The following is a 23,894-nucleotide window of genomic DNA, read 5'->3' as shown; positions in this document are numbered from 1 at the left end:
AGTTTCAAACTATAGCAATGCAGTCGCCATTTGTTTAATTTTCAATGAAACAACTTTTCCTGAAACTTATGTGAATGTACTATTCTGTCAGAATATATCATTTTTTAAAAAGAGGATCTCTTTTGTTTGTTAAAATAAGATTTAAACATCCTGTTTTTTACTTCCAGAGATTTAGACAGCAAGACCTAATTCCAGTTTAGTGTGCGTGAAGATTATTAACAGTTAGCACTGTGGCAAAGACATATATGTCTGTTTCCTAATGCAGTCTAAAAGATGTAATGTTTATGTGGATTTTTCTGGCTGTCTGTGAACTTGGCACAGCACTTTGATGGAAAGCCTGGGGTTGTCTTTTATTAGGGACCATCCTAGACACTTGTTGTTCTTGCTTTGATCTAGTTATTGTGTAGTTCATGAAGCAGATAAGCTGATCTTGGTGTAAACCGGCTAATCTTCAAGATCTGTAGCTTTAGCTAGCTTAATGGGAATAATGGGTTCAAATGGGAGTGAACATAAGAGATCCTACTGACTGGAGTGCAGAAGAGGTGACAATAATCATGAAAACAAAAGCAAATTTTGCAGTGCTCCGGAAAATTGTCCTTTATTAATGGAGATGTGTAGTTCTTGCTTTTTGAATTTGAAATCTACATTTATTTTTATTTTGTCAATTGCAGGGAGCAAATTTCAGAAAATTTAAGCTTGAAAAAGCAATGAAACAAGTTTTTAATATTTAACGACAAGTGTTCTTGATCACTGCCTTTTGTTTCTCATGTGGCTTCTCTCTTTGTTCATTTTAGAGAGCGGCTCAGGGGACTGTCATGATCAATAACCCAGCTCGGGATAGATAAGAGAAGTTAGGAGTTTGAGAGATTCAAATCAAAAAGCTGAACATGCCTTTTGTTTTATTGTTTTAGAAAGTAATAAACACCATAAACTGTTCTGGAAAGCTAAAATTGTAATCCATGTCAAATGGATTTATTATTAGTCATGTTGGTCTGGGGGGTGGGGGTGGGAGGGGAAAAAGGTTTTGACTGACTACTTAGGAAACCCATTGTGCTCTCTGAGGTACAGCACAATTCTGCTTTATTCCACCATTGACATTATTTTACTCCAAAGGTCACCAGCTGTTAAAACTGCCCCCACCCTTTTATTAATGCAGACTCAGTGCACAGTGACCACAACAATCCACTTGTCTGCAGGAATCCATCCCCTCTGTGTGAGCTGCCCTCCTGCTGGGTCTGGCACATTCTCAGGCCCTCTGCAGATAAATTACGTCTCTGTTTACTCAGGTGGACGGGGTTCAACAGGAAAACAGCAAAAGAAAGAGCTAGACTTAAAACCAGAAGCAGTTTGAACAGTAAACACAGTAAAATGATCTTCCCTGTACTGGGACATTTGAAGGAGGAGAAACGGTAGCAGAATGTATTACTAGGTCCCTGTAAGAGAACTAGTGAGCATCTTTCCACTACCTTTGCATCTGGAGAGCCTAAAGTATTGTCTGAACCATAGCAGATGCGAACAGAATGACTAAAGAGTCATCTTTGTGTGTGTAGGGTAGGGGTAGAATTCTGCTACGAATAATGCTTTGTGTACCCAATGAATTGTGAGCAGTTTGAAACTAAACAGCATCAAGCAAGCCATTTTAAAAGCAAGGCTTATGCTGTGTAGTTCCTTTTGAGTTTTGTGAAACACTCCTCCAGTCCAGGTTGGTTAAATCTGTTGAATCTAGTAGGCTGTCTTTGTTTTCCTTAGTATTTGGTGGGTGTCGAATCAGAATGTGGTGGAATGATATTATTAGGTCGCAGCATCACACTGTCAGCGCTGGCAGTATCGCTGCCAGGGGCTGATGGGAAGAGCGTCATGTGCCCCTTCTGTGATAACTGTCTTGATTCTCATGAGGATGGCAGGGGCCCGCAGGGAATCGGAGGTCAGTTTGGAGGGGAGGTGGTGCTGTAACTCTACCTCATGTCTCGGGGATCTGCCGGCTGTGGAATGTTTGTTACGTGTCATGTAACACCAGCTTTGATCTCCGTTCCTGTAATTCTCGGGCACGGCCTTCCTTAGTGACACTGGACCCCGTTTGTCCTTCGGTAGCTGCCGACTATAACTCTTTGTGTCAGGGGTTGAGGATTGGTGTAGTTCAGGAGATGACACGGCGAAACTGCAGGTTTTATTTGTGTGGGTGTGTGTGTAGTCCGTCAACAAAAAGGGAATGTCCGAAAATCCAAGCAGGAGAGCGATCAAGTGCTATTCCATTGTGCTCGTACAGATGGAAATGAATATTCGACGATGGGAGCATGCCCTCTTGTTGCTCCTGTGGAGAGATTTTTTTTACAGGAGTAAATCATTCTGCCGTTCTTCAGATTTCCTCTTGTGATATGTGATGGACTGGCTCTGAGTTCGAATGATTTGTAAACAGAGATGTGTACTTGAAATTACACTCCAGCTGTAAATATTGTTTTTTCAAGCTTTCAGACCTCTTCCGCTTTGTAGTAATACACAATAGCTGCTAAAAACAGCAGCTACAAATCATAAACATGGAGGAGGACAGTGGCCATATTACATCCCATCCCTTAAAGTACAACTTCCAAAGTTCCAAAGTTTTACTTAATAATGTGAATTTACCAATTTCTTCCTTGGCCTACTGATAATTTTATTTTTTACATTGGTGTTTTTGCTATTTATGCTAATATTGCAGTGAAGCTAAAGGAAAAGCCCAAATGAGTAAAAATTCCAGCACTGATTACCAAATAAAAATTAATAATTACATTTGGAAGCATAAAAAAGTACTTCAACAAAAGAGATCAAAGTCCTGTAGTAACTTTCTTTGAAGTGAGTGTCCACTCTGTGTCCAGTTGCTCTAAAGAGTGAACTCTTTTGTATATGTGGGTTGTTTGCTGTGTAGACACCTTTACACAAACACACCTCAAGGTTCCAGTAGCTTTAGCAACAAATGAAAAGCTAGGGCCGTATGTGTTGAAATCCGGTGTGCAGGACATTTATCCAGATCACAGGCCTCTCAGAAGTCTCCCAAGCAGAAGAAAGTGTTGAGTATCCCTGTAGATAAGTAGCTTAAAACAAGCTAGAGCTGCTCTTCACTTGAGTGTGTTTGTTGACACAAGACCTTACTTTGGCTGGCGTATTTTAGTTGAAAGTTCTTTGATTGGGCCAAGAGAGGTCAACTCCTGATTGCAGTGAGGCTACAAACTGCTTTTCAGCTGTGGTGTGCTCGTGAAATGGGAGGGGATTGTTATGTATACTTCATCACAAGATTAAGGGTCCTTAGCTTAGCTGTTTGTATGAAGCACTGACTAATCACATCCTTTATGTGCCAGAAGATAAAACAGTTCTAAAAAGATGCAAAAATATATATTTTAAATTATTTCCTCCAAATTGAAGCACTGCACTAACCATCTGTTGACAGAGATCTTGCACATGTAGTCTGAATACTGTAAAGCTGGAAAAAGAAGGGAAGGTTTGGAACTAAGTAATTTTAATTGTATTAACTCTAAAGGAAGTGCTGAGCAGTAAGTTTTTAGAAGTATTTATAACAATCTTCATGTGTCAATGTGTTTCCTGTTGTCTTCCTAAGGCACCACAACAAGATCAGGAACATTGAAGCTGATCAGCTGAAGGTCTACACGTCCTTGCAAACACTGGACTTGAACAATAACAACATCACCGAAATAAGGAACAAATGTTTGCCATCTGGACTGCAAATTAAAAATCTGTATGTTGCTTGAATTTTTTCTGGACCAGTTAGAAGTGAGATGCTATTAAGCTTACTGTTAAGATGAAATGTATTTACTGTATAATGCATGGATGATGATGATTAATGCATGCCTTTTAAAGAAATTAAGCATGGGGACTTCGAAACACATGGTACTTCTGTAAAATCTACCAAAAAAAATATTCTCTCCCTCTTTAAAAAATATTTCCTCCAAACTGAAATACTATTTTAGCCATCAACCGACAGAGATCTTGCTGATGTATTAAATAAACACTATAAATATTTTCTGTCTGAAAACAAGTTCACAAATTTTGCACTTTTCTTACAGTGATATAAATATTTTGGAGTAAATTGGCCCCTGTGAATTGTCATTGTTGCAGGTACCTTGGCAGCAACAGAATTAGTACTCTTGAAGGTAAAGCCTTCGATAATCTGTCGCAGTCTTTGCAAGTCCTTCGTCTGAGCAAAAATTGGATTGAAAAACTCCCCGTCAAAGGATTCCAGCTACCCCAGTTAACACAACTGTGAGTAACACTTTCTGTATGTATACACTGTATAAATGTGGATTTAATAATTCTGTCTTTAAGATACCTATAGGTTTTTTTTTCTTGTGGGTGGGGGCTGTATTTGTTTGCATTCATTAGAATGACAAGAAAAACAGGACAATAAAACCAAACACAGAAAAAAAATGATTTCTGGGCTTTAGCTTAAGTTAATTTTGTGTGTTTTTGAAGGACTTCATTTTTCTGTGTTTTTTCCAGGTGTATATTTTCCCTAGAATACACCTATTTATAGAAAGACACATCTATGTCTCATCCCATGCATGAAATAGATCATTTGTAATGAAAATCTTTTCCGTTGACAGAGAGTCAGAGAGTTTCTTTTCTCTTAAAACCTCCTGTCTGCTTTCTGGTAACTAAAACACCGTTACCCAGGTGGTCAAGCAAGTATCGTATCACCAGCAAATTGTGAACATGAGGTAGGCCACACAAAGAAGCCTCAGAGATGTTTATTGTCAGGATGCTCAAAGGCTTTGATATGAAAACCTAATTTCCTCCAGGTGCAGATAGGTGATGAGATAAGATGAGTGCCTGGAAAAATAAGACCATGTTTTTAAATGGGGAGAAAAAACGTACGTGTTCACTATTGTTGGGGTTTTTTTCATCCTTTGTTCCAGCGAGCTGAATCGGAATAAGCTACGTCTCATCGAGGGCCTGACTTTTCAAGGCCTGGACAGTCTGGAAGTGCTGAAATTGCAGAGAAACAACATCAGCAAGCTCACTGATGGTGCCTTCTGGGGGCTTGGAAAGATGAAAGTGCTGTAAGTCTCTTCAGAAGTGTGCACCATTTGCACAGCTGCGTTTGAAGCTACCAGGTCAAAGTATTGTGCTCAAGGAGGGTAGCAGTGGTCTTCATTTTGGTGCCTTCAACTCATGACTCACTAGGTTCAGAGCAACTAACCATTGCTCTAGCCCACCCTGCTAGCTATGACAAGTTCAGAAAATGCTAATAGGGTGTTAGAAATAGAAATTCAGAAGTGAAGAGCAGCCATTTATGTATGGACTCTTCAAGAAAAGGCTGATCATTTTAATTTATCAGTCAGAGCTCTGGGTTTGGTAGTAAATTAGAAATTATATTTTTTGTCCCACCTGCCATTTGGAATATGGCCACAGCAGCAATGCACATTACAAACCTCAAAACAGCAAGTACTTGAAGAGGACATGTATCATATAAAAAACTTTTTATACCAAGAAAAGAAGCACCCAATCTTGTATGTTTTGAAGCTTCAATAAAATGTATACAGTAGCACCTTAGAAAGAGGTTATGAACCTGAGCTGAGCACCCCACTGCTTAGAATCACGAGTGTGGAGTTATACATTTGAGGTAAAGAAGAAGATCCAGAAAGCTAGAAAAGATTAATTAATCTTCCTGCTGAAGTGTCTCTTTATTTTAGTAGGGGTTCTTTACCACTTGTAAGAGCAGTAGCAGCAACCAGGGTTGCCATGGAGGTCTGTCTTCCTAGTATGGACAAGGCCTAGCCTCGCTCAGATTTTTGAGATCCAATGAGATCAGATTACAAAGTAGTAGGTATTTAAAAAGCCACAAGCTCTGGAGTGGTGCCCATGAGGGTCAGCTATGATGAGAGCAGAGGAGCGACCCTCACTAATGTGAATGCAAGCCTGTGTGCACACAGGAATTTGCAGGAACTTCAGGTTGGCTTGGACCTGAGTGAGTCTTGGCTTCCTAATTCATCAACCCTACTCCTTAATGTCACTGAGCCAGCTGGTGCACTTAGGAACTGGCTTAGGGAATCATGGTTGTATTTGGCTAGTCTGGTTACCCAGACTCAGACCTGTGATGTCTACGTCATACAAATCAACTTGAAGTTGGAGTAAGCGCTTCTAACCTGTCAGCTGCTTGGAGCCCATATCCCTTCTTGTTGTAGCCAGCAAAATAAAATAAGTCCTGAGGACCTCGTATATCCATACATGCATACACGTGTGTTTAATTTGTTAAACTGAGAGATCCCCTGACGTCTCACACTCTGTCTGCCCACACTTGTCGATGAGCGATTTTAATCAGAAAACCAAGATGGTTGTTTGGCAGCTGCCTGAGGATACCCAAGCTGACTTTGTGCCAACCTGCCTGGGTCACACTCTGGCAATTCCCTATTCTTTCCAGGTGGAGACATCAATCCCAATGAGCCGCTTGGGGGAATGTGTCCATTTCTATTCAAACTATTTTTCAGAGGCCTTGATTTGTGGTCCGTGAAAACCTAAGTCACTTTAGGTTAATCTACTAAAACAGCACCTGTCTTTTTCAAGCTGTTGTTTTTGCAAAGTTTAAAACTCTCATGTGTAAACTGGACAGGGAAATAAAAAAAAACTTAACTTTTTAACAAACATAATTGGAAAAATAATAGATTTTTTTGAGCCCTCTGACCTCCTCCTCTTTGTCTCGGTTTTCTTCAGCCACCTGGACTACAACAGCCTGACAGAGGTGAACAGCGGCTCTCTGTACGGACTCTTCAATCTACTTCATCTCTACCTGAATAACAACTCCATATCCCACATCAACCCAGACGGATGGGGCTTTTGCAAAAAACTCAAGGAGTTGTAAGTGGAACTACACGAAAACCGAAAGAACACGGAACACAGTTTCTTCCAAATTTCATTCAGGATTACAAGTGATAAACTAGTCACTTCATGTAGGAATTCAGGCAGCCCTCTTTTTCTTTCACAGCTAAGCTCTCGTTATCCTATAATGAGGTTACAGAGTACTTTAGTGCTTGAAAAGTCTTATTCGCTCTTAATGAACAAAGGCAGAAAGTATAATCTTGTGTTGGCAGAGTTGTCAAAAGTACAGTGTAAATCTTTGAAAGTTCTCAATTAGAGTTAATTGTGCTTTTCCGAGAAGGTCAATATATTTTAGTAGATCTCCTTTTTGAATGTTGTATAAGGCTGTAAGTCATGAGAATCGATGTATAGGTGAAAATATTGTAATAAGCTACTTACTTTGAGTAGTGTACATGTAGGTCTATTTATTGTACCTGTTTAATTTAATTATCATACAAGATACATATAGTGGTTCGATGTTCTCTGCTTGTTTAACCACTAGAAACAATCTGCTGCTTTTAGATCTTCAACATGGTTTAATTAGACTCCTCCTGAATGACATATTATATTACAAAGGTGGTGTGACACAATGGCTAAACATGTGAGGTTTCTGTAATGCCTGCAGACAGGTTTTTCACCAACACAGAGGTGAATTGTTCTTTCCAAATATAGACAATCATCTTATTTCAAGCCCTTTCTAATGCAAACCTCTGTGGAAAAGATTATACTTGTTTAATAAACTTGCTAGAGTCCAGGAGATCAGTACTAGGATCTCCCTGAGAGCAATAACTCCTGCAGTGAAACTTCCCAGCTGCTGGCTTACATTGACAGATCATGCAGAAGCCCCATCTCCTTGAGTCAAAAGGGGCTCGTATTGTAGGCAAGGCTTGTTAGTAAGACAGTTGAAAGTAATGCAATTGGCAAAGAACCATTTCTGAGAATGGCTTCTAAAAGACAGGAATCAGTTTTTATGCATTGGCTCAAGAATTTCATCCTGCGGTTATGGTCTGATCTGTAGTGGCTGCACTTACTATTGACACAGGCTGTGCTTTCCTAAACACAAAGATGACAAAAGCATGGCTCTGCAGAGAGGTTTTTAAAAACAGATCTGCTTTTGTGTAATCTCAGGATCGCAATTATGAGGAACAACTTGAATATCATAATTAGGTGATACGTGATTTAAAAGGAAGGTGGTGGAGAACCATTTTGCTGGTACTGGGTCCAGAGTCAGATGACTCTCCTACTTGCTTTTTTATACTTTAAATAACTTACTTCATGCTGTGCTTTACACACATTACATTTATACATTCCTAAATGTGACTTTTTTTTTTGTAATGTTTTAATTTGCAATGCATTATTGTTTCACTTTAAAGTCGATGATTTTGCAATGTTCATATGGCATGTGTGACACTTCTTTGCCTGTTATCAGTTGACATAATCCCATATAAGACTCTTTTAAGTTTATGTATACAGTACCGGTTGGACTTTATTATTATTTTTTATCATGATCTGCACATTTAAAATGGTTCCAGGTTAGGGATACTTTTAGGGCAGCCCACTCTTTTAAGGTGTTCAGGCCTAATGTGTATGAACTTGAAAGAGTGCAAGTCCTTGCCACATCTGTGATGTTCACCCTCTGCTCCTCTGTCAAAGGGACTGTAATAAGCGTGGTATCAGTTGTGTCTTTGCCACTCTTTGCATTCACTTTGAGGTTAAGATGAATCTTCTTATGTGCTCTCATCACGTTTCCAGAAAGGCGATATGGCAGACCATTTCGGAAGTACAGTCCACATGATTAGCCATCCTGCCTGTAGCCTTAGACCTGTAAAGAATGTATATATTGGATTTAATTTGCTTTAATGGTAGGGAGCTGAGCATTTTCGTATCCTGTTCTACTCAGTTCATGGTCTTCAGTTTCCTGATTTTCTGTTTCTTTTCTCCACTCTTTTCCTCAGAGTTTTGTCCTATAACAGCCTCACACGGCTGGATGAGGGCAGCCTGGCAGTCCTGGGTGACCTGCACATTCTTCGCCTGAGTCGCAACTCGATCAGCCACATTGCAGAAGGGGCCTTTCGGGGCCTGAGGATGCTGCGTCTCCTGTGAGTACCGCTGAGCCTTTCCTTCATCACTTAACACAGGAGTCCAGTCTAGGTGTGCTTCAGTACTCCACACTGGAACAACCACATCCCACAGACTGCTTCTACAGTACTCGACTCTTTTTAAATCAGTAATTAAACTTCTTTTTCTTCATGGGTGTATGTTTATTGCTTATTTGCTTTAATGACGTTTATGTATCCCACAAACAGCAAGTCTCTATAGAGTCATATCTAAGTTTTGCTTTATGTATCTACTGTATGAATGACGCAGATGTGTTATTTATCTTTAAAAATAGTTGACTTTTCTGAACCGTTATTTGGAAATTCATTAAGCACAGGCCAGAAAGGAAGGACTTTTTTTCCTATGCATTTTCTTTGTTGTTCTTTAGAACACAAATATGAATTTGTCCCAGAAATGCAAAGAATTTCTGTTATATGATGAAGTTTGGAAACTTCTGATCCAAAAGTCAATTCCAGTGGGGTTATCGGAAGAAAACGAGACCTTTAGGATTATATTGTGAGCAGCTGTTCAGTTTAACTTTGATACGCGTGATGTAATTCTTTGTTCCGTTTCTTATGTGGTCTTCAAATTTTCTGCCTAGCTAAGTATCGCAGTTGCAACTGGGAACTGCACTCTTGGAATTTCAAAAGGGTTTTTTTTTTGGTTCCCACCAAACTTGGATGCACATGTTCTCAGTCAGTGGCTTCCCAAGAGAATCTCCTTTTAAAAAGAAAAGAAAAGCATAAAAGCCCTAATGGGACATTTCTCCCATACATTTTACTGCACACTTGAACTCCTCACAGGAGGGGAGCAGTCATAGTGGGGATGTTTGGCAAAGACCTTTTCCCGAAAAGGAAAAAAAAATCAGTTGTATGCCTGCTGGATGAGGGTTTTCTCACAGTGGGGTGATAATCCAAAGTTTACATAGACCTTTTTATGATGGCTTGATGTTTCTAGTGGACTGGGTGTGTGGGGAGGGGGGAGGGGGGGTGTCCTGTGAGAGGCCTGTGCAGGTTTTCTTCAGTTGAGAACTGTTAGAGTTAGCTCTGAAACCTTCCTTCACCCATTCAGAGAGAACTCTAATCTAATAATGAGAGAAACTGTCGGGTCCTGCACCTGGTGAAAGAGAGCTGGGCATGCTTTAATTAGGACCTATTGTTGCCAGGGGATTGGCGAGCCTGCAGTGGGTGTGAAACTGCTGAAATGCAGAGCTATTCAAATAGAGGTCAGGCTGTGGGCCCTTGCACTGGCGTGATTAACTAGGCAAGTAGGCATTCAAGCCCAGCCAGCCAGAAAGAATAGGAAATTGGCAGCAAAGCCTGGCAAAGAAGGGAAAAGAATACAAAAAAGTAGAAAAGGACCCTTTAAAAAAAAATCAAAGGGTTTGTGATGTTAAAAAGATTTTTCCTTCAGACAGTACAGGGAAAAAAAAGTCACAGAGAAGAGAAGGGTCTTTCTTTTCATTTTAGAATGCCATCCATTTATAAAAAACAGCATGTGTGGGGAAGTTAGTTAAGACCACGGTATAATGGTGTTTATGCATTACCTCCAGGCTTTCATAAGGGAAAAGAAACCTGAAAAACAAAGATACAACTACAGCTAAAGGGATTCAAAAGAGGGGTGTAGGAATTGGCTCTTCATGTAGGTATATTGTGAGTCCTTTTATCAATATACATGCAAAGGATTTAAGGTTTTGCTTTATTTCCAATAATAAAATATCAATACAGTTTCAGTTGCCTGTCGATACTGTAGTTTAAGGATTTTTTTAATTTACATTTTTTAATTTGTTTAGACATAATTAGCATTTCTACTGTGACGTGTTTAGTACCATGTATATGTAAATAAAATCACTAACTGACAATACTTTCAAAGTGAACATTGAACACCCTTTTTGTTTTGCAAAATAATTTGTTTGAAAGGAGAGGGTAGAGGAAAGTTAAAGCAAAACGACATTTTTGGTATCTGAACAGGTGAGGGGAGGGACTGAAATCTTTACTGTGAGTTTCCAAAACTGCAGCGCTATTTATCCTGAGGTTCTGTCGGAACGATGCGAGACTGCAAGGCAGCTTGTTGAATTCTCTTTTCTTCTTCTCCCCAGGGAGCTGGACCATAATGATATCTCGGGGACAATAGAAGATACTAATGGGGCCTTCACAGGACTGGACAGTTTGAGCAAGCTGTGAGTGTCTTGCTGTTTGAAGTCTCTTTGAGCCTGTGAGACTGTGACTTGTCCTCTATTGTTCTTAGGCCTTGAGTCAGGATGACTTTGGGGTGAATTAAATCATCTGGCCGGGCCTGTGGAAAATCTCAAACCCCTGATTCTGACTGGAAACACTGAAAGCCCCTGTACTGGCCTTGTTCTTGTTGCCCAGTCAGTGCCAGGATAAGTCTGAGTATTGTTTTCTGGAAAGTTAGAATTCTAAATTCTATAGAATAATTATTTGACTAGGTATGTCTAAAATTATTACAGTGCCATTGTTATTTGTTCAGATATACTGTTCAGTGGTGTGGGCTGAAGCATTAAACTCTGAAAAGAGTATTAATATATTTTCATTTAGCAGCCAAAGATGTAGAATGTGTTTTTAAGTTGCACAGGTTTGACTCTGTAAGCAGGGAACATTTCCTATTTATTTAAGGTTCACTGTATAGGTTTTACTATTTTAACATTTCTCATACTTGGGTGTGTTTGTTATAGATGGTAGTGCACTGCACATAGTCCTTAGCTGTACTCAAAATCCTGAAAAAAAAAACCCATTTAAATGCAATTTTATTATAAGTAAACATAGATGCCTGTTAATTGCTTTCTGTGTTCGACCTGAAGAGGGGGAGAGTATTTAAAGTGATAACTGTTGGTTTTTATCTGTTTGATTTGTGTGTGTGTGGAATAATTATAACTCAAAAGCTGCCTCAAATCACTTACATTAATCACAGTGGGAGAGTGTTGTTTTTTGGCCTTGGAGACAAGAAGGGGATTTTTATCCAACATTTCCATTTTTGGAAAAAATATTTAATTAGCAAGTCTTCACAGGAATATATTTTAAATTGCTAAGCACTCACATTTTGTGGCCAGTTAGGGACAATTAAGTAAATTAGCACAGTCTCTTCAGATTTTAAGGCCTGTGCTTTATTTTAGTATTTTGTGCACATAGAAACAGTGATAAGTGCCAAGCCTAATTAGAAGTGAGTCTTTTTATCTTAGTACTGCAGTGTGCACTTGTGTTTTGAAATATAAGTAGGAATGCAGCATCAAAAGAAGTTCAGGTAAACAGCACTTCAGTCCCTATTGATTACATGTGTCCCACTGCACATATTAATAGAGCAAATGTCCTGTTTTTGAAATGGTCACAAGACCTTCGTGCCTTTCATTTTTGTCATAACTCTTGAGAAGCGGATATAAAAAAATAATTAATCATCACCTCTGCCTCACTGAAGATGTGAGAACCAGGCGCTTTGATCTAGAGGGGATTAGCCAGTGAAAGGATAGTCATGCACCCAAGCAATGAGAGTGTTATTCAGGGAAGAGAAGGTGCTAAATGAGTGAGTGGATAAGGCCGGCAACATCAAACAGGCTTTGTGAGCTCTGTCTCAACGCTTTCCAAGTGAGGAGCAAGTGGGGCGGTTTCTAATGTGCTGTCCTGGCAAATGCCTCAGGAATCAAGAAAAAGACATAATTTATAGATGCAGGAAAGCCAGTGACTACCAGTTGAAGGCGTGAAAGACATAAACGGGAGTATGAATATATTGACTGTCGAATATTATATTTCTGGAAATGCAGAAATAGTACCTGATTTTACATCATAAGTTATCATTAAATAATTATATTCAAATATCAAATATAAAATATGATATGTAGCATTCGACCCACTACAATTATGAAATTTATTCTGTTGCTGTTCACTTGCCATACCAACTCTGCTATATCTTATTTTCCTTCTTCTTATGTAAATATTTATATTTAGAGCAATTATTTTCAAAGTATTTGCTGGCAGCCAGTATGTAGGGGCACTGCAACCATTTAAATAAATTAAACTAAAAAATTACACGACTTGAGCACAAATGACGTCCAAAATAAAGAATTCTGTTAACATTTTAACTAATGTCTTAGTTACAGTTTTCTGGCAGCCTGGAGCTAGAGGACAATTTCTAAAGAGAAAGCAGCCGCAATTTGGCTCTGCATTCTAGCCCTTACATGGTATAAAGTGTCCTGGCCTTTATGCTAGATTTGCAGTGTGTTATGATGTGACTTCTTCAGACACACACAAACAGTAATTCTCTAAAAAAGTGTAAAGACAGGGCAGGGGAGCTAAAAAAAATGTCTAATGAGTTACCTTTCTGTATAAAGCAGAAAGCTGGTATTCCTTTTTTTTAAAAAAAAAAAACCTTGGGAGCAGAAGTGCCTTCAACTGCGAAACAAAAACTTGAAGATTTAGTATTTATAGTCAGGCATTTCGAAAACGGGTAGGCCTTTAGAATGGTAATTTGTTTCCTATTAAATATGCGTCTTAGAAAGTTACCATGAAATTGGCTGCTAGCCAGTTTTAGCCTGGATTGCCAGAGGGGAGGCTTAGTGCAGATGTCTTTCTCAGGTTGGGACAGATCTAGTTTGGCTGAGCCCCTGGCTACCCATACTGAAGCCCCAACCTTTATGGGAAGTCAAATCCAGTGTAGCCATATTAAACAGCTGAGATATGAGGAAGAGGAGTGAAGAAGCCCTGCGTCTTGTAGAAATTTGGTTTTAGAGAGACATAAATTTAGGAAAGAACATGCACATTTTCCCTCTTAAAGTTTTTTTTTCTGGTAGCTGCTTAAGTCATAAATATTTTTTTTGTTCTCGTTTTTTCTGAATCAAAACTGATCATTTAGTAGAACTGAGAATCAGTTTGTGCAAGGGCAAAAGTGCCATGTTCCTCAAAGACTACATATCTATGGTCGATTTACTATAGATAGTTAATTTAATGCACTCCTCTGCTCTCTTGATGTAGTCTGTGTCTAACCAGCTTTCTTCTCCAAAAAAATGTCTTGAGTGACGAAAGGTTGTTTATTTTTAAATATAAAATGAAAGCTGTGGTATTTGGACTTTTTTGTTGCAAGTAATCCCTATCCATTACAACAGCTTCTGGTCTGTTTAAAAGCAAGTAAGGATCTTTTGGTGCAGGCTGCTTCTGTTTCTAAGCTGATGTTTGTAGATTGGAAAATGATATAAGGCTTTAGCTGAGCGCAGTTGCTCAGCACCAAATCCACTTTTAAGGAACAGGAAAAAGCAGAAAGTCCAAGCTCCTGCCAGAATCCAGTCCTCTAGGAAAGATAGTTTGTCTTTTGAGGCAGGGGGTCTCGAATCCCCGAATCCCAGGCTTGTTTTTCCTGCGCAGGGAACGTCGTTTAACAATTGACCTGGGTCAGACCTTTAAAAATTGTGAAACTGCTTGTTCTCGGCTTGAACTCCTAAATCGACGGGGGCACTTCTATTACTTTATAAGCTGTGCTGAAACCTGTCTGTCTCTCTTGTGACCGGCTACTTTCAGGCGGTGCCCTGTCATCATTATTAAATTCTAATAAAGATAAAAGTCTTTCTTTTGAAGAGCAGCATAAGGCCAAAATACTTCACCCTCCTAATCTCCACAGTTCAGATTTCGAACACTTCAAACTGGTCTCTTATCAGATTCAGCCTAACTAATTGTGCTTCTTATTCCCTTCCACCTCCCCCTCCCCACCCCCGCCTGCTCTCCTATTTATCTGGACCCTACATGTTTGGAAACTGCAGAACTCTGTTTGGAAACAAGATCAAATCGGTGGCCAGGAAAGCATTCTCCGGCCTAGAGGCCCTCGAGCACCTGTGAGTATCCCAGAATGCCCTGTGTTTCAAGGGGAGCTGCCAAAAGTAGCTGCTTGAGAGGGCTGCTAGCAATTTAATAGCGTCTTTGTAAACTGAGAAGACCGGCCATTTGTGGAGGCCAGCTGCTTCCTTCTTCTTATAGTCAGTTTCAACTTTGGCCTTTTTTCCTGGTGCAGGGAACAAAGCTATTGAGCATATGGTCAGTTTCGTAGAAGAAATGGAATTTAAGTTTTTTCACAGGCTCTGATTATTTAAAAATCCGGTTCTAGACTTTGATATTTCTTAAATGTTTAAGCAAGCTACATCTTTGTCCTTATTTAAACAATGTTCTCTGTCTACAAGTATTTGCATTTTAAAGGAATGCCTCAAATAGGAACAAAAATGTCATCTAACAGAAAGATTGGATAATGTGTCCTGACGGAAAATTCAAAAATGTTTATATGAATAAGTCCAGAAAACATCAGGGTAATATTTATTCACATCACAGTAGTTTGTTTGTTGGTGGATTACAGTAGAATGCACCAACAGGACACCCGTATAGTGGGCTGTGTGGTTCTTGTTCATGGGTGGAGATTCTCAAGAGCAATTTCTTGGAGATTTTCTTGGCAGATGGAACCAGGTGTCCAAACAAGTACCTAACCAAAATGTCCTGGTATTTGTTGGACAATCGCAGGACATGTAGATATCTTTAAAACAATTTACAATAGCTCCTCTCCCATATTTCACAGTGGGCAGGAGTGTTTTCTCAACATGAGCACCAGAATTTGCAATGCTGATGAGCACATCCAAAAGTTCAGTTGTGATCAAATTTGACCATAAGAGAAATTTGACAAATTTGAGTCTCTTTCTAAGCCTCTCTTCCAGAAAACCCTCCTCCATCGCAACCTGGTCATCAACGCCAGATTCATGCAGGTGTTGTAAAACAGTAGCTGCTGACGCTTTGTATCCTAAAAATGGCAGCTCCAACATTGTCTTCTGCTCCTTTTGTCTCATCGCTGGCTGTGGCAAAATACGCTTGTGTCCATTTCCTGGCAGGATGGCCACTAAACCTGTAGCCTTTTTAAACAATAAACACTATCATGGAAGGAGGTGGATTCAGCTTTTGTGAATTCTTTTTATTTAACGACCTTCTTATTTCATGGAGGTCAAGGGCCATTTGCCTGCAGTCTCTGACCTTAACCCTCATGATGGAGCTACTGCTGGATATCTTTCATCTGTTGTGTGCTTTCATACCCCAGGGAAAAGGGGAGGCCTCTATATAGTTCCAAAGTGTTGTACATTGTGTTGCGTTTGTTGCATTTTAATTAAGGAAATAAATAGGTGTGAATAAATGTAGCGGATTACAACAAATATTACCCGTACATTGTGCTGTGCTCTTACGATTACAGTGTGACACATTTAGAACTGCTTTAAATTAGAAACATTATCCAATCTGTAACTTTGAGTTGGGATGTTTTTGTTCCTGTTTCAATTGGGGATATGAATAAATATGGCAGGTGCTGTATATTTGTTTTACTGTGAGTTATTGGTCTCAGTTTAATTGATTTTGGGTTCATTTTTTTTGTTTTCTCAATAGAAATCTGGGGAACAATGCAATTCGGTCAGTCCAGCCTGAGGCTTTTTCAAAAATGAAGAAACTGCGGGAGTTGTAAGTAAAAGCCATAATAAAACTGTACTTTAAGCTGTATGTTATGGGGTTGTTAAATACCCAAGGGAATGTTTAACAACCTTTTTGTTTCTTAAAGGGATTTTGTTTGACGTTGAATCCTGTTTAATTCTTAGTGTTCTTCATGTCAAAATGCACCTGCCACTGAAACAGTGTCTCAGGGCCTGCAGTGATGTTCTTTCAAGAAAAATGCAGTTTATCTTTTTTCAAGTGATGCGTGAAATGATAACTGCATTCTATCACAAACTTGTCAATAGCATAAATTTGAAACCTTCATGCAGAGGATAATTAAAACATCTAAACAGAATTTTGTACAAAGCTATTACCTTTTGACTATTTGGTTTTAATTTTTTTTTACTTTTGTTTTTGTATTGTGTTCTTAATGTTATTGTGAATTCTGTACAACAATCTTAGGATGCAGGGCTTGAAAAATCACGTACAAAATGCAATTTGATTAAATAATCAGTGAATGTGTTAACTGAAGTGACGAGTTTTCCAGTCCTCTCTCTTATCCAGTAATTGTATTCTATTTCTTAATAGACACATAAACAGCAACAGTTTCCTGTGCGACTGTAACCTCAAGTGGTTCCCTGAGTGGCTCGTTGAGAAACGTTTGCAGTCAACTGTAATGGCCGTCTGTGCGCACCCCGAGTCTCTGAAAGGCACAAGTGTTTTCCAAGCTCCAGGTCCCAGCTTTGTGTGTGGTAAGTATATGTTTCCAAATGGATGTGTTGCAGCTTTTTAAGTGTGATCCTGTTACACAAAATCTTAAAAAGTATTTGAGCGCGTTGATCCAAAACTAAACGTAAGCATTGGTATGTTGGCTAAATGGACATGACAAGATGTTAAAACAATCCATGCAATGTTTATAAAAAAATCAAGAATTGGCCTTACATGTTCTGATACAACAAGTAAACTTAACTGTTGCACTCCTTAATACACTGGCGTATGAATATTAAAAATAATAAAAGGGCTGTATGTCAACAGATGGACAGTTTATTTAATACACAAAAGTAACTGATTAAAACATACTGCCAGTATAAAATATACTGAGCATCAACAGAAACTTATCATTCATATCTTCAACAAAGGTATCAGGAAAATAACATTTTTTATAGCAGGTGGGCTAACATGTTATCAAACAGGCATGTCCTGTTTAAATTCATTATGCTGATTAACATAGTTGGTCAGTGGTGGGGGGGATCTACAGTGAAAGTCACAGTAGCTTGTTTTGGAAGCAATACAAGCTGTACATCTTGCTGAGCCTGTTCATTGGTCTTTTGAGTCTAAAGGCCACACATTGTGCAGTGGGGCTCAAGTCTGCAGAGAGAATCCAAGACATAACGTTCACATTCTTATGTTACAAGAAAGACATTGTCACACAAGCAGCACAGGACGTGTGCTGTCCTGCAGGAATGTTGTCATGTCAGCATGAGCCCGCAGGAAGGGCAGCAAGTTGGGTCCCAAGACTTGATCAAGGCGGCATCGTACAGTCAGGTTGCCATCAATCACTAGACACTCCTCCTCAGACCATCACACTTAGACCTCCTCATCAATTGGTCTGTTGTGCACAACAATTAGCGTAGCAGTCTTCACATTAGTGCTACAGTTGCTGATGTCCATCGGGGTGGTCTACATAAAACCTTGATTCATCTCTAAAAATGACTTGGCCCCATGTTGAGCAAGTGTATGCTGACCTATTAGTCCTCCAGCATACCGAAAGCCTTGTTTTCTTGATAAGCGGGGCATATTGTTTTTTTTTTGTGTGTTTTTCAATCTCAGTCTTCACAAGGCTTGATATTCTATGGGTTACATCGCCACATCACCTATGCCCAATCAACACTAACTAATGAGACGATTTAGAGTTTTTGTAACGGTTATTCCAAAGCATCATGGTTAGTCTGAAAAGTTAATCAAATTGATTTCAAAACATTTACTTAATATCCAGTATCTGTGTACTTTATCTTTCTAGATTTCTTTAACAGAAACTCTAACAAAAACCCTTTACAGAAAGCTTTCTGTATCTTTCTGTTTCTGTATATTGCTTTTGTTTGGAGTGGACTGGTGCGCCAATCTTAACACCACAACATAAACAGGACAATCAGGTTTGCCAACTTGCAAACATGCTGTTATATAAAGTGTTTCAACATCAAAGACTCAGTAAAGTGCCAGCTTCCTTCTGCATCAAAAAGCCTAGAGTGTTTTTTTCCATCGTGATGCATTACTATACCAGCCATCTGCCAGTTTAGAGTAGTAGACTCTGCACATTTAAGTGCTTATTCAATACAATGTGATATCTATTGTATCTAGAGCGCTTATAAGACGCAGGACTCCAGATAAGGGCTACAGGCTCCCAAGGGCAGCAGGATGTTACAGAGGCCCTGACAAGCTAACTCAGATGTTGTATGCAGTTTAATTTGTGAGTTATTGTGTGGCTGAGGGGTTGGTAATTGGAACTGCTCTATGCTCTCACCTGTGCAAAGCGCCTCTCCAGCTGATTTCTCCAGATTTCAGCCAACCCTACTGCACAATAATTTAATTTAGTCCATTCTCGCTTTCTAAATAAATATTCCCAGTATATTCCCTCTGTTTGAAGTAGTCCACTATTTCAGCATTTGCACCAAATCCATATTCAATTAATCTAATTACTAGTTGGGATCTGTACATAACAGTAGAAACAACACCACCACAAGGCCTCCATTAGGTGCAGTAAAGACAATAGCTACACTATATATTAAAAGTGGATTTTTTTTTATTTACAACTTGGGAATAATTCCAACATAACAGTTAAACCTGATGTGCTTAATATAGTTCTGTATATTTGTATTCCTCATTCCTCAACTGGATCTATCATTTTGGTTATATAGTCTGAGAAAAGTCAACAAAGTGGCTTTTTTTTTAAAGTGTCAAAACTAGCAGGGAAGTGCAGTAAACGAGCACAGTGAAGTGGAACCAAAAAATGATTTTCATGGCTCGTGTTTGAACTTAAAGCTGTTGCCACTCGCAAAATACGGCCAGAAAAATAAAAAACTCCAGCACCTCAATGTTTTTTTTTTCCACCAAGAAAATTCGAATAAACATTTCTAAGTGGAAAAAGTCTTGTGTATTGACCTCCACTGGTCTGGCAACTCTGTTGGTGTGAGAGAACAGAGCTGCGCAGACGGCGTTGTAACAGTCCCGCCCTCTGCAGATGATGTGTCCAAGCCTCAGATCACCGTGAACCCCGAGACGACCATGGCGGTGCTGGGGAAGGACATCCGCTTCACCTGCACGGCCGCCAGCAGCAGCAGCTCGCCCATCACCTTTGCCTGGCGCAAGGACCAGGAGGTCCTGGAGGACGCCGAAATGGAGAACTTCGCGCACATGCGTGCCAAGGACGGGGAGGTGATGGAGTACACCACCATCCTGCACCTGCGGCGCGTCACGTTCGCTCACGAGGGCCGCTACCAGTGCATCATCACCAACCACTTTGGCTCCACCTACTCCAGCAAGGCGCGGCTCACTGTCAACGGTACACGCGCCTTTTCCACACGCCCAGGGCTCTCCCTGCCTTTTCAACCTTTGCCCACCTCACTATGGAGACCGGACAAATGGACCTGCATGAACTGAAAGCCAAAAACTACCCAAAAATAAATAATTGAATAATAAAATAATTTCAATTTTAAATTAAAAAATGAGTTTCATTTTACTCCTGAAGAATTAATCTGAAAAAAAAACCCAAACAAACCACTTTCCTGGACTGTTTAAATTCTGTATAATGAGGAATTAGAAAGGTTGTCTCTTTAAAAGCAAGCAAGCCGGTTCAGTCCTGAATGTACTCTCAGTGTACTCTCAATGAAAAAGGCTTCCCCAAAACAAAGGAATCCAAATAGTTTGGTTTCTAACTCCCTCAGTTGGTCCTTTTCCAAAAGTAAAAGTTGGGTTTGTGCTGCTAGTTTAAATTTGTTTTTTTTACTTGTTTAATAGGTTCTTTATATGTTGGAATTTGGAACTAATTGATTAACCCTTTTAATGAATGAGATTGCTTCTAAATTACATGCTCTGAAATGTCTCTGATTTTAGTGCAGATTATAAAGCATTGCCTCAGCATTAGAAAATAGAAGGATTCATGTTCACTCTCAGTGCTTATGGTTTTATCTCTCTGAACGATATAATCTCATCAGTGCAGCTATTTAAAATGTTTTTATGTAGTTTAGATGAATGGACACACTTGTTCATACACTATAGCCAACACTGTAGCTTGTCTTAAATATGCATTGCAAGTGAGTAGTGAAATCCCACTATTTTTTCCACAGGTCAGGCTTTGTTGAATTTGAAGTGTTCTTGGTTTTCAGTGGATCCTGGGTTTTAAGAAGCCGGCGTGGCCCTTGTCTCACACGTTTTCTCTTGTCCGCACAGTCCTGCCCTCCTTTACCAAGACGCCAAGTGACCTCACCATTCGCACGGGCACCACCGCCCGGCTTGAGTGTGCTGCTGAGGGGCACCCCACGCCCCAGATCGCCTGGCACAAGGATGGGGGCACCGACTTCCCTGCGGCACGGGAACGCCGCATGCATATAATGCCCAATGATGTTGTGTTCTTCATCACAAACGTGAAGATCGAGGACATGGGGGTTTATAGCTGTACAGCCGAGAACACCGCGGGCACCATCGCTGCTAATGCTACACTAACAGTGCTGGGTAAGGGAGCAGCTTCTCAAGCAGACCTGTACCATCATGTACTTGGTACCTCAGAGCACTGTGGTGTTCTTAATGTTGGTTTTCTTCAGCAGGCCGGCACACACATCTCAGCTGTTCATTGTGCATGTTCTTATAAGCATAGTTTTCAAGGAGGTTTCGTTTTCTTTTGCCAACATACAGTATATTTGCACTTGTAAGATGCAGTTGAAACCTGCCCTGAGTGGAACGGCAGTTTAAATGAGGACAGAGGTTGTTCTCACATTGACTGATCTAATGCAACTGAGAAAATGAAACTGAAAATGCTCGGAGAGATTTTTGTCGAGAGCTGTCAAGCCAGCAGCCAGGGTTTATTTGGTTTCCCCAGACTCAATGAGACAAGGGGAGTGTTGTTGTCTGCTTGGATGTGTCAAAGGTGAAGGGTCAATAAACACAGGTGCTTGGGCCTGGAGTCTAATAGTGGGGAATTTGTCAAGCAAACAGTTAATAGCTATTTAACAGAAGGTTTCCAGCTGTGGATATGAAGCTACAAAACAGGCACCTAAGAAATTAAGATAAATTATGTTTGTATTCTTCAAGTGGCTGTCTAATTATTAAACTGCCTGTATAAAACCATGGTACTCAAGACACTTAGTCAGAATGAAAATGCTTAGCCAACACTGAACTTGCTTGCTTTAGCTATGCATTGTAGGTGATCCAGTTTGTCCTCTCCTTTCTTATGTGTCTTTTGTTCACTCCAAGGCTGTCTTCATTGAAATGAGATGTTCTTGTTGAATAACTTGACCATGTAGGCAATAGACAGAAATATCTTAATCTCCATTTCAAGCAGAGAGGGATGCTGGAGGTTTCTCCTTTCAGTAGGGGAGAGAGCATTTGTGTACCTCTGCTAAGCCATTAGCTCAGAGGAGCTTTTAAGAAGTAAGAACACATTTCAAACTGACAACCTACAAGGGGATCAAAAATCTAGTGCCTGTTTATAATTTTGAAGCCACCGTTTTAGTAGACGAGATAATTCTGAGTGAGCCTAAATTGGGAGTAGCTGAAAGGATGTTAGTGTGTGTTGTACCACAGTAGACATCTCTGCATTTCTGTGGGTTTCGCGATTTCTCACCTGCGCTGGTGCTTTGTGCAGAGACTCCGTACCTGAAGGAGGCCCTGGAGGACCAGAGTGTTCTAGTGGGGGACACGGTGGCGCTGCAGTGCAAGGCTTCCGGCAGCCCCCCGCCGCGCATCACCTGGCTCAAGGGGGACGAGCCGCTGAAGCTGAGCGAGCGGCACCACTTCACCCCGGGCAACCAGCTCCTGATCATCCGCAACGTGGAGCCAGAGGACGAAGGGAGGTACACCTGCCTGATGTCCAACACCCTGGGGGCCGAGCGGGCCCACTGCCAGCTCAGCGTGCAGCGCTCCAGCGGCTGCGCAGTGGATCCAACCCGGAGGGACAGCACCATGACGGTGGGCATCATCATCATTGCTGTGGTGTGCAGCATCGTCATCACTTCGCTGGTCTGGGTCTGCATCATCTACCAGACCCGCAAGAAGAGCGAGGAATGCAGCGTGACCAACACAGGTGGGTGCCAGCACCTTCCCACCCGTAATATTGACAGGCTCTTGCTGGGGAAAACATGGTGTTTTGCAGAGAATATTTAATACTTTGGCTTTAGAAAAAGTCTAGTGTGGGACAGAACACTATTATACAGCCACTGGCCAACATATTAAGAACCCCCAGGTAAACCAATAGACATGTCTTACTGGAAAGTAAGGATAGGCTGTCTTGAAGAGAATGAGGCACAATTCCACCACCTTTCCAGGCCAGATCCCAGTTCTATCAAACCTGATTGAATCAGTGCAGCACGCAGCTCAGTTCTGCACACCTCTGCAGCTCCAGCTGTGAAGACCCCAATTCTTAGAAGAACAGGATAGGACTGGTCTGCTAGTATTTCTTTTTAGAAATGTCAATTCCTATTCAAGCCGTTCTTGCTGCTCATGAATTTAGTGAGTGTTCTTTGTTCTTGGGGCTCCTGAATGTAGTACTAGATTCCTTAATATAAATTTCAATTAATCTATGTGTTGCGTGGTTTTTCATCCTCCATTCAAAAATTGTTTTTGCTAAAAAGCGTTTCTCAGAGCCTGTTGGGAATAATGATTTGTCCTAGTTGACAGCTCTTTGTGGCCTCTGGGCTATTCATTCTATTGCGATGGGTAACAGCGACTCCTTTAAAACAGGAGTGTGTGGCTACAGCACTGCCGCACCCCTCCGTGCCTATCAGATGTCTGACAGTCTGCTTTGCTTTGAAAAACAGACGAGACCATCATCCCTGCTGATGTCCCCAGCTACCTCTCCTCCCAGGGAACGTTGTCAGATCGGCAGGAAGTCTGCATCAGAGTGGAAGCCAACAACGGCCCACAGCCAAATGGCCATATTGAAAGCAATGGTAAGGATCTTTTCCCCATGTAGAATTTAACCGCTTTCCTCCTGACGTCTTTTAAGGAGTCTTAAATCTGGCCTTCGTAATAGATCTTTGATTGATTGCATATTAACTGGCAAAAGTATTTTCCAGTTGCTAAACTGTAACTGGACATCACTGATGTTTGTATCTACTTCCAGGGAAAAATCCCAAATCCCAAAATTGCTTTACAGAAACGGTAAAGATTACAGCCTTAAATTATTTGTACAGTAAAATTTATTTGAAGATATCAGTGGGGGATTTTCAACAAGGGCTATATCTGTTCTCTCTTTGACATCAAAGCTTTGTTGATCTGCCCTCTGGTCTTGCA

The 23,894-nt window shown here is 40.4% G+C and overlaps 1 protein-coding gene across 1 annotated transcript in view; it reads left to right on the top strand.

The window, feature by feature from the left end:
- Positions 1-23,894, top strand: part of lrig1 (leucine-rich repeats and immunoglobulin-like domains 1) — a 55,517-nt gene that overhangs the window by 27,347 nt on the left and 4,276 nt on the right. Inside the window, exons 4-16 of the mRNA XM_088916121.1 lie at positions 3,590-3,727; positions 4,108-4,251; positions 4,905-5,048; positions 6,700-6,843; positions 8,799-8,942; positions 11,039-11,119; positions 14,702-14,773; positions 16,350-16,421; positions 16,980-17,143; positions 19,630-19,950; positions 20,838-21,119; positions 22,249-22,686; positions 23,420-23,551. Coding sequence (XP_088772247.1) covers positions 3,590-3,727; positions 4,108-4,251; positions 4,905-5,048; positions 6,700-6,843; positions 8,799-8,942; positions 11,039-11,119; positions 14,702-14,773; positions 16,350-16,421; positions 16,980-17,143; positions 19,630-19,950; positions 20,838-21,119; positions 22,249-22,686; positions 23,420-23,551 — 2,276 coding nt within the window. The remainder of the gene's footprint in view (positions 1-3,589; positions 3,728-4,107; positions 4,252-4,904; positions 5,049-6,699; positions 6,844-8,798; positions 8,943-11,038; positions 11,120-14,701; positions 14,774-16,349; positions 16,422-16,979; positions 17,144-19,629; positions 19,951-20,837; positions 21,120-22,248; positions 22,687-23,419; positions 23,552-23,894) is intronic.

This window comes from Atractosteus spatula, chromosome 5, assembly GCF_055471065.1.
Source record: "Atractosteus spatula isolate fAtrSpa1 chromosome 5, fAtrSpa1.hap1, whole genome shotgun sequence".
Classification (NCBI taxonomy): Eukaryota; Metazoa; Chordata; class Actinopteri; order Semionotiformes; family Lepisosteidae; genus Atractosteus; species Atractosteus spatula.
The sequence above is the reverse complement of the archived record's forward strand: the minus strand, read 5'-3'. Positions and strand labels throughout refer to the sequence as shown.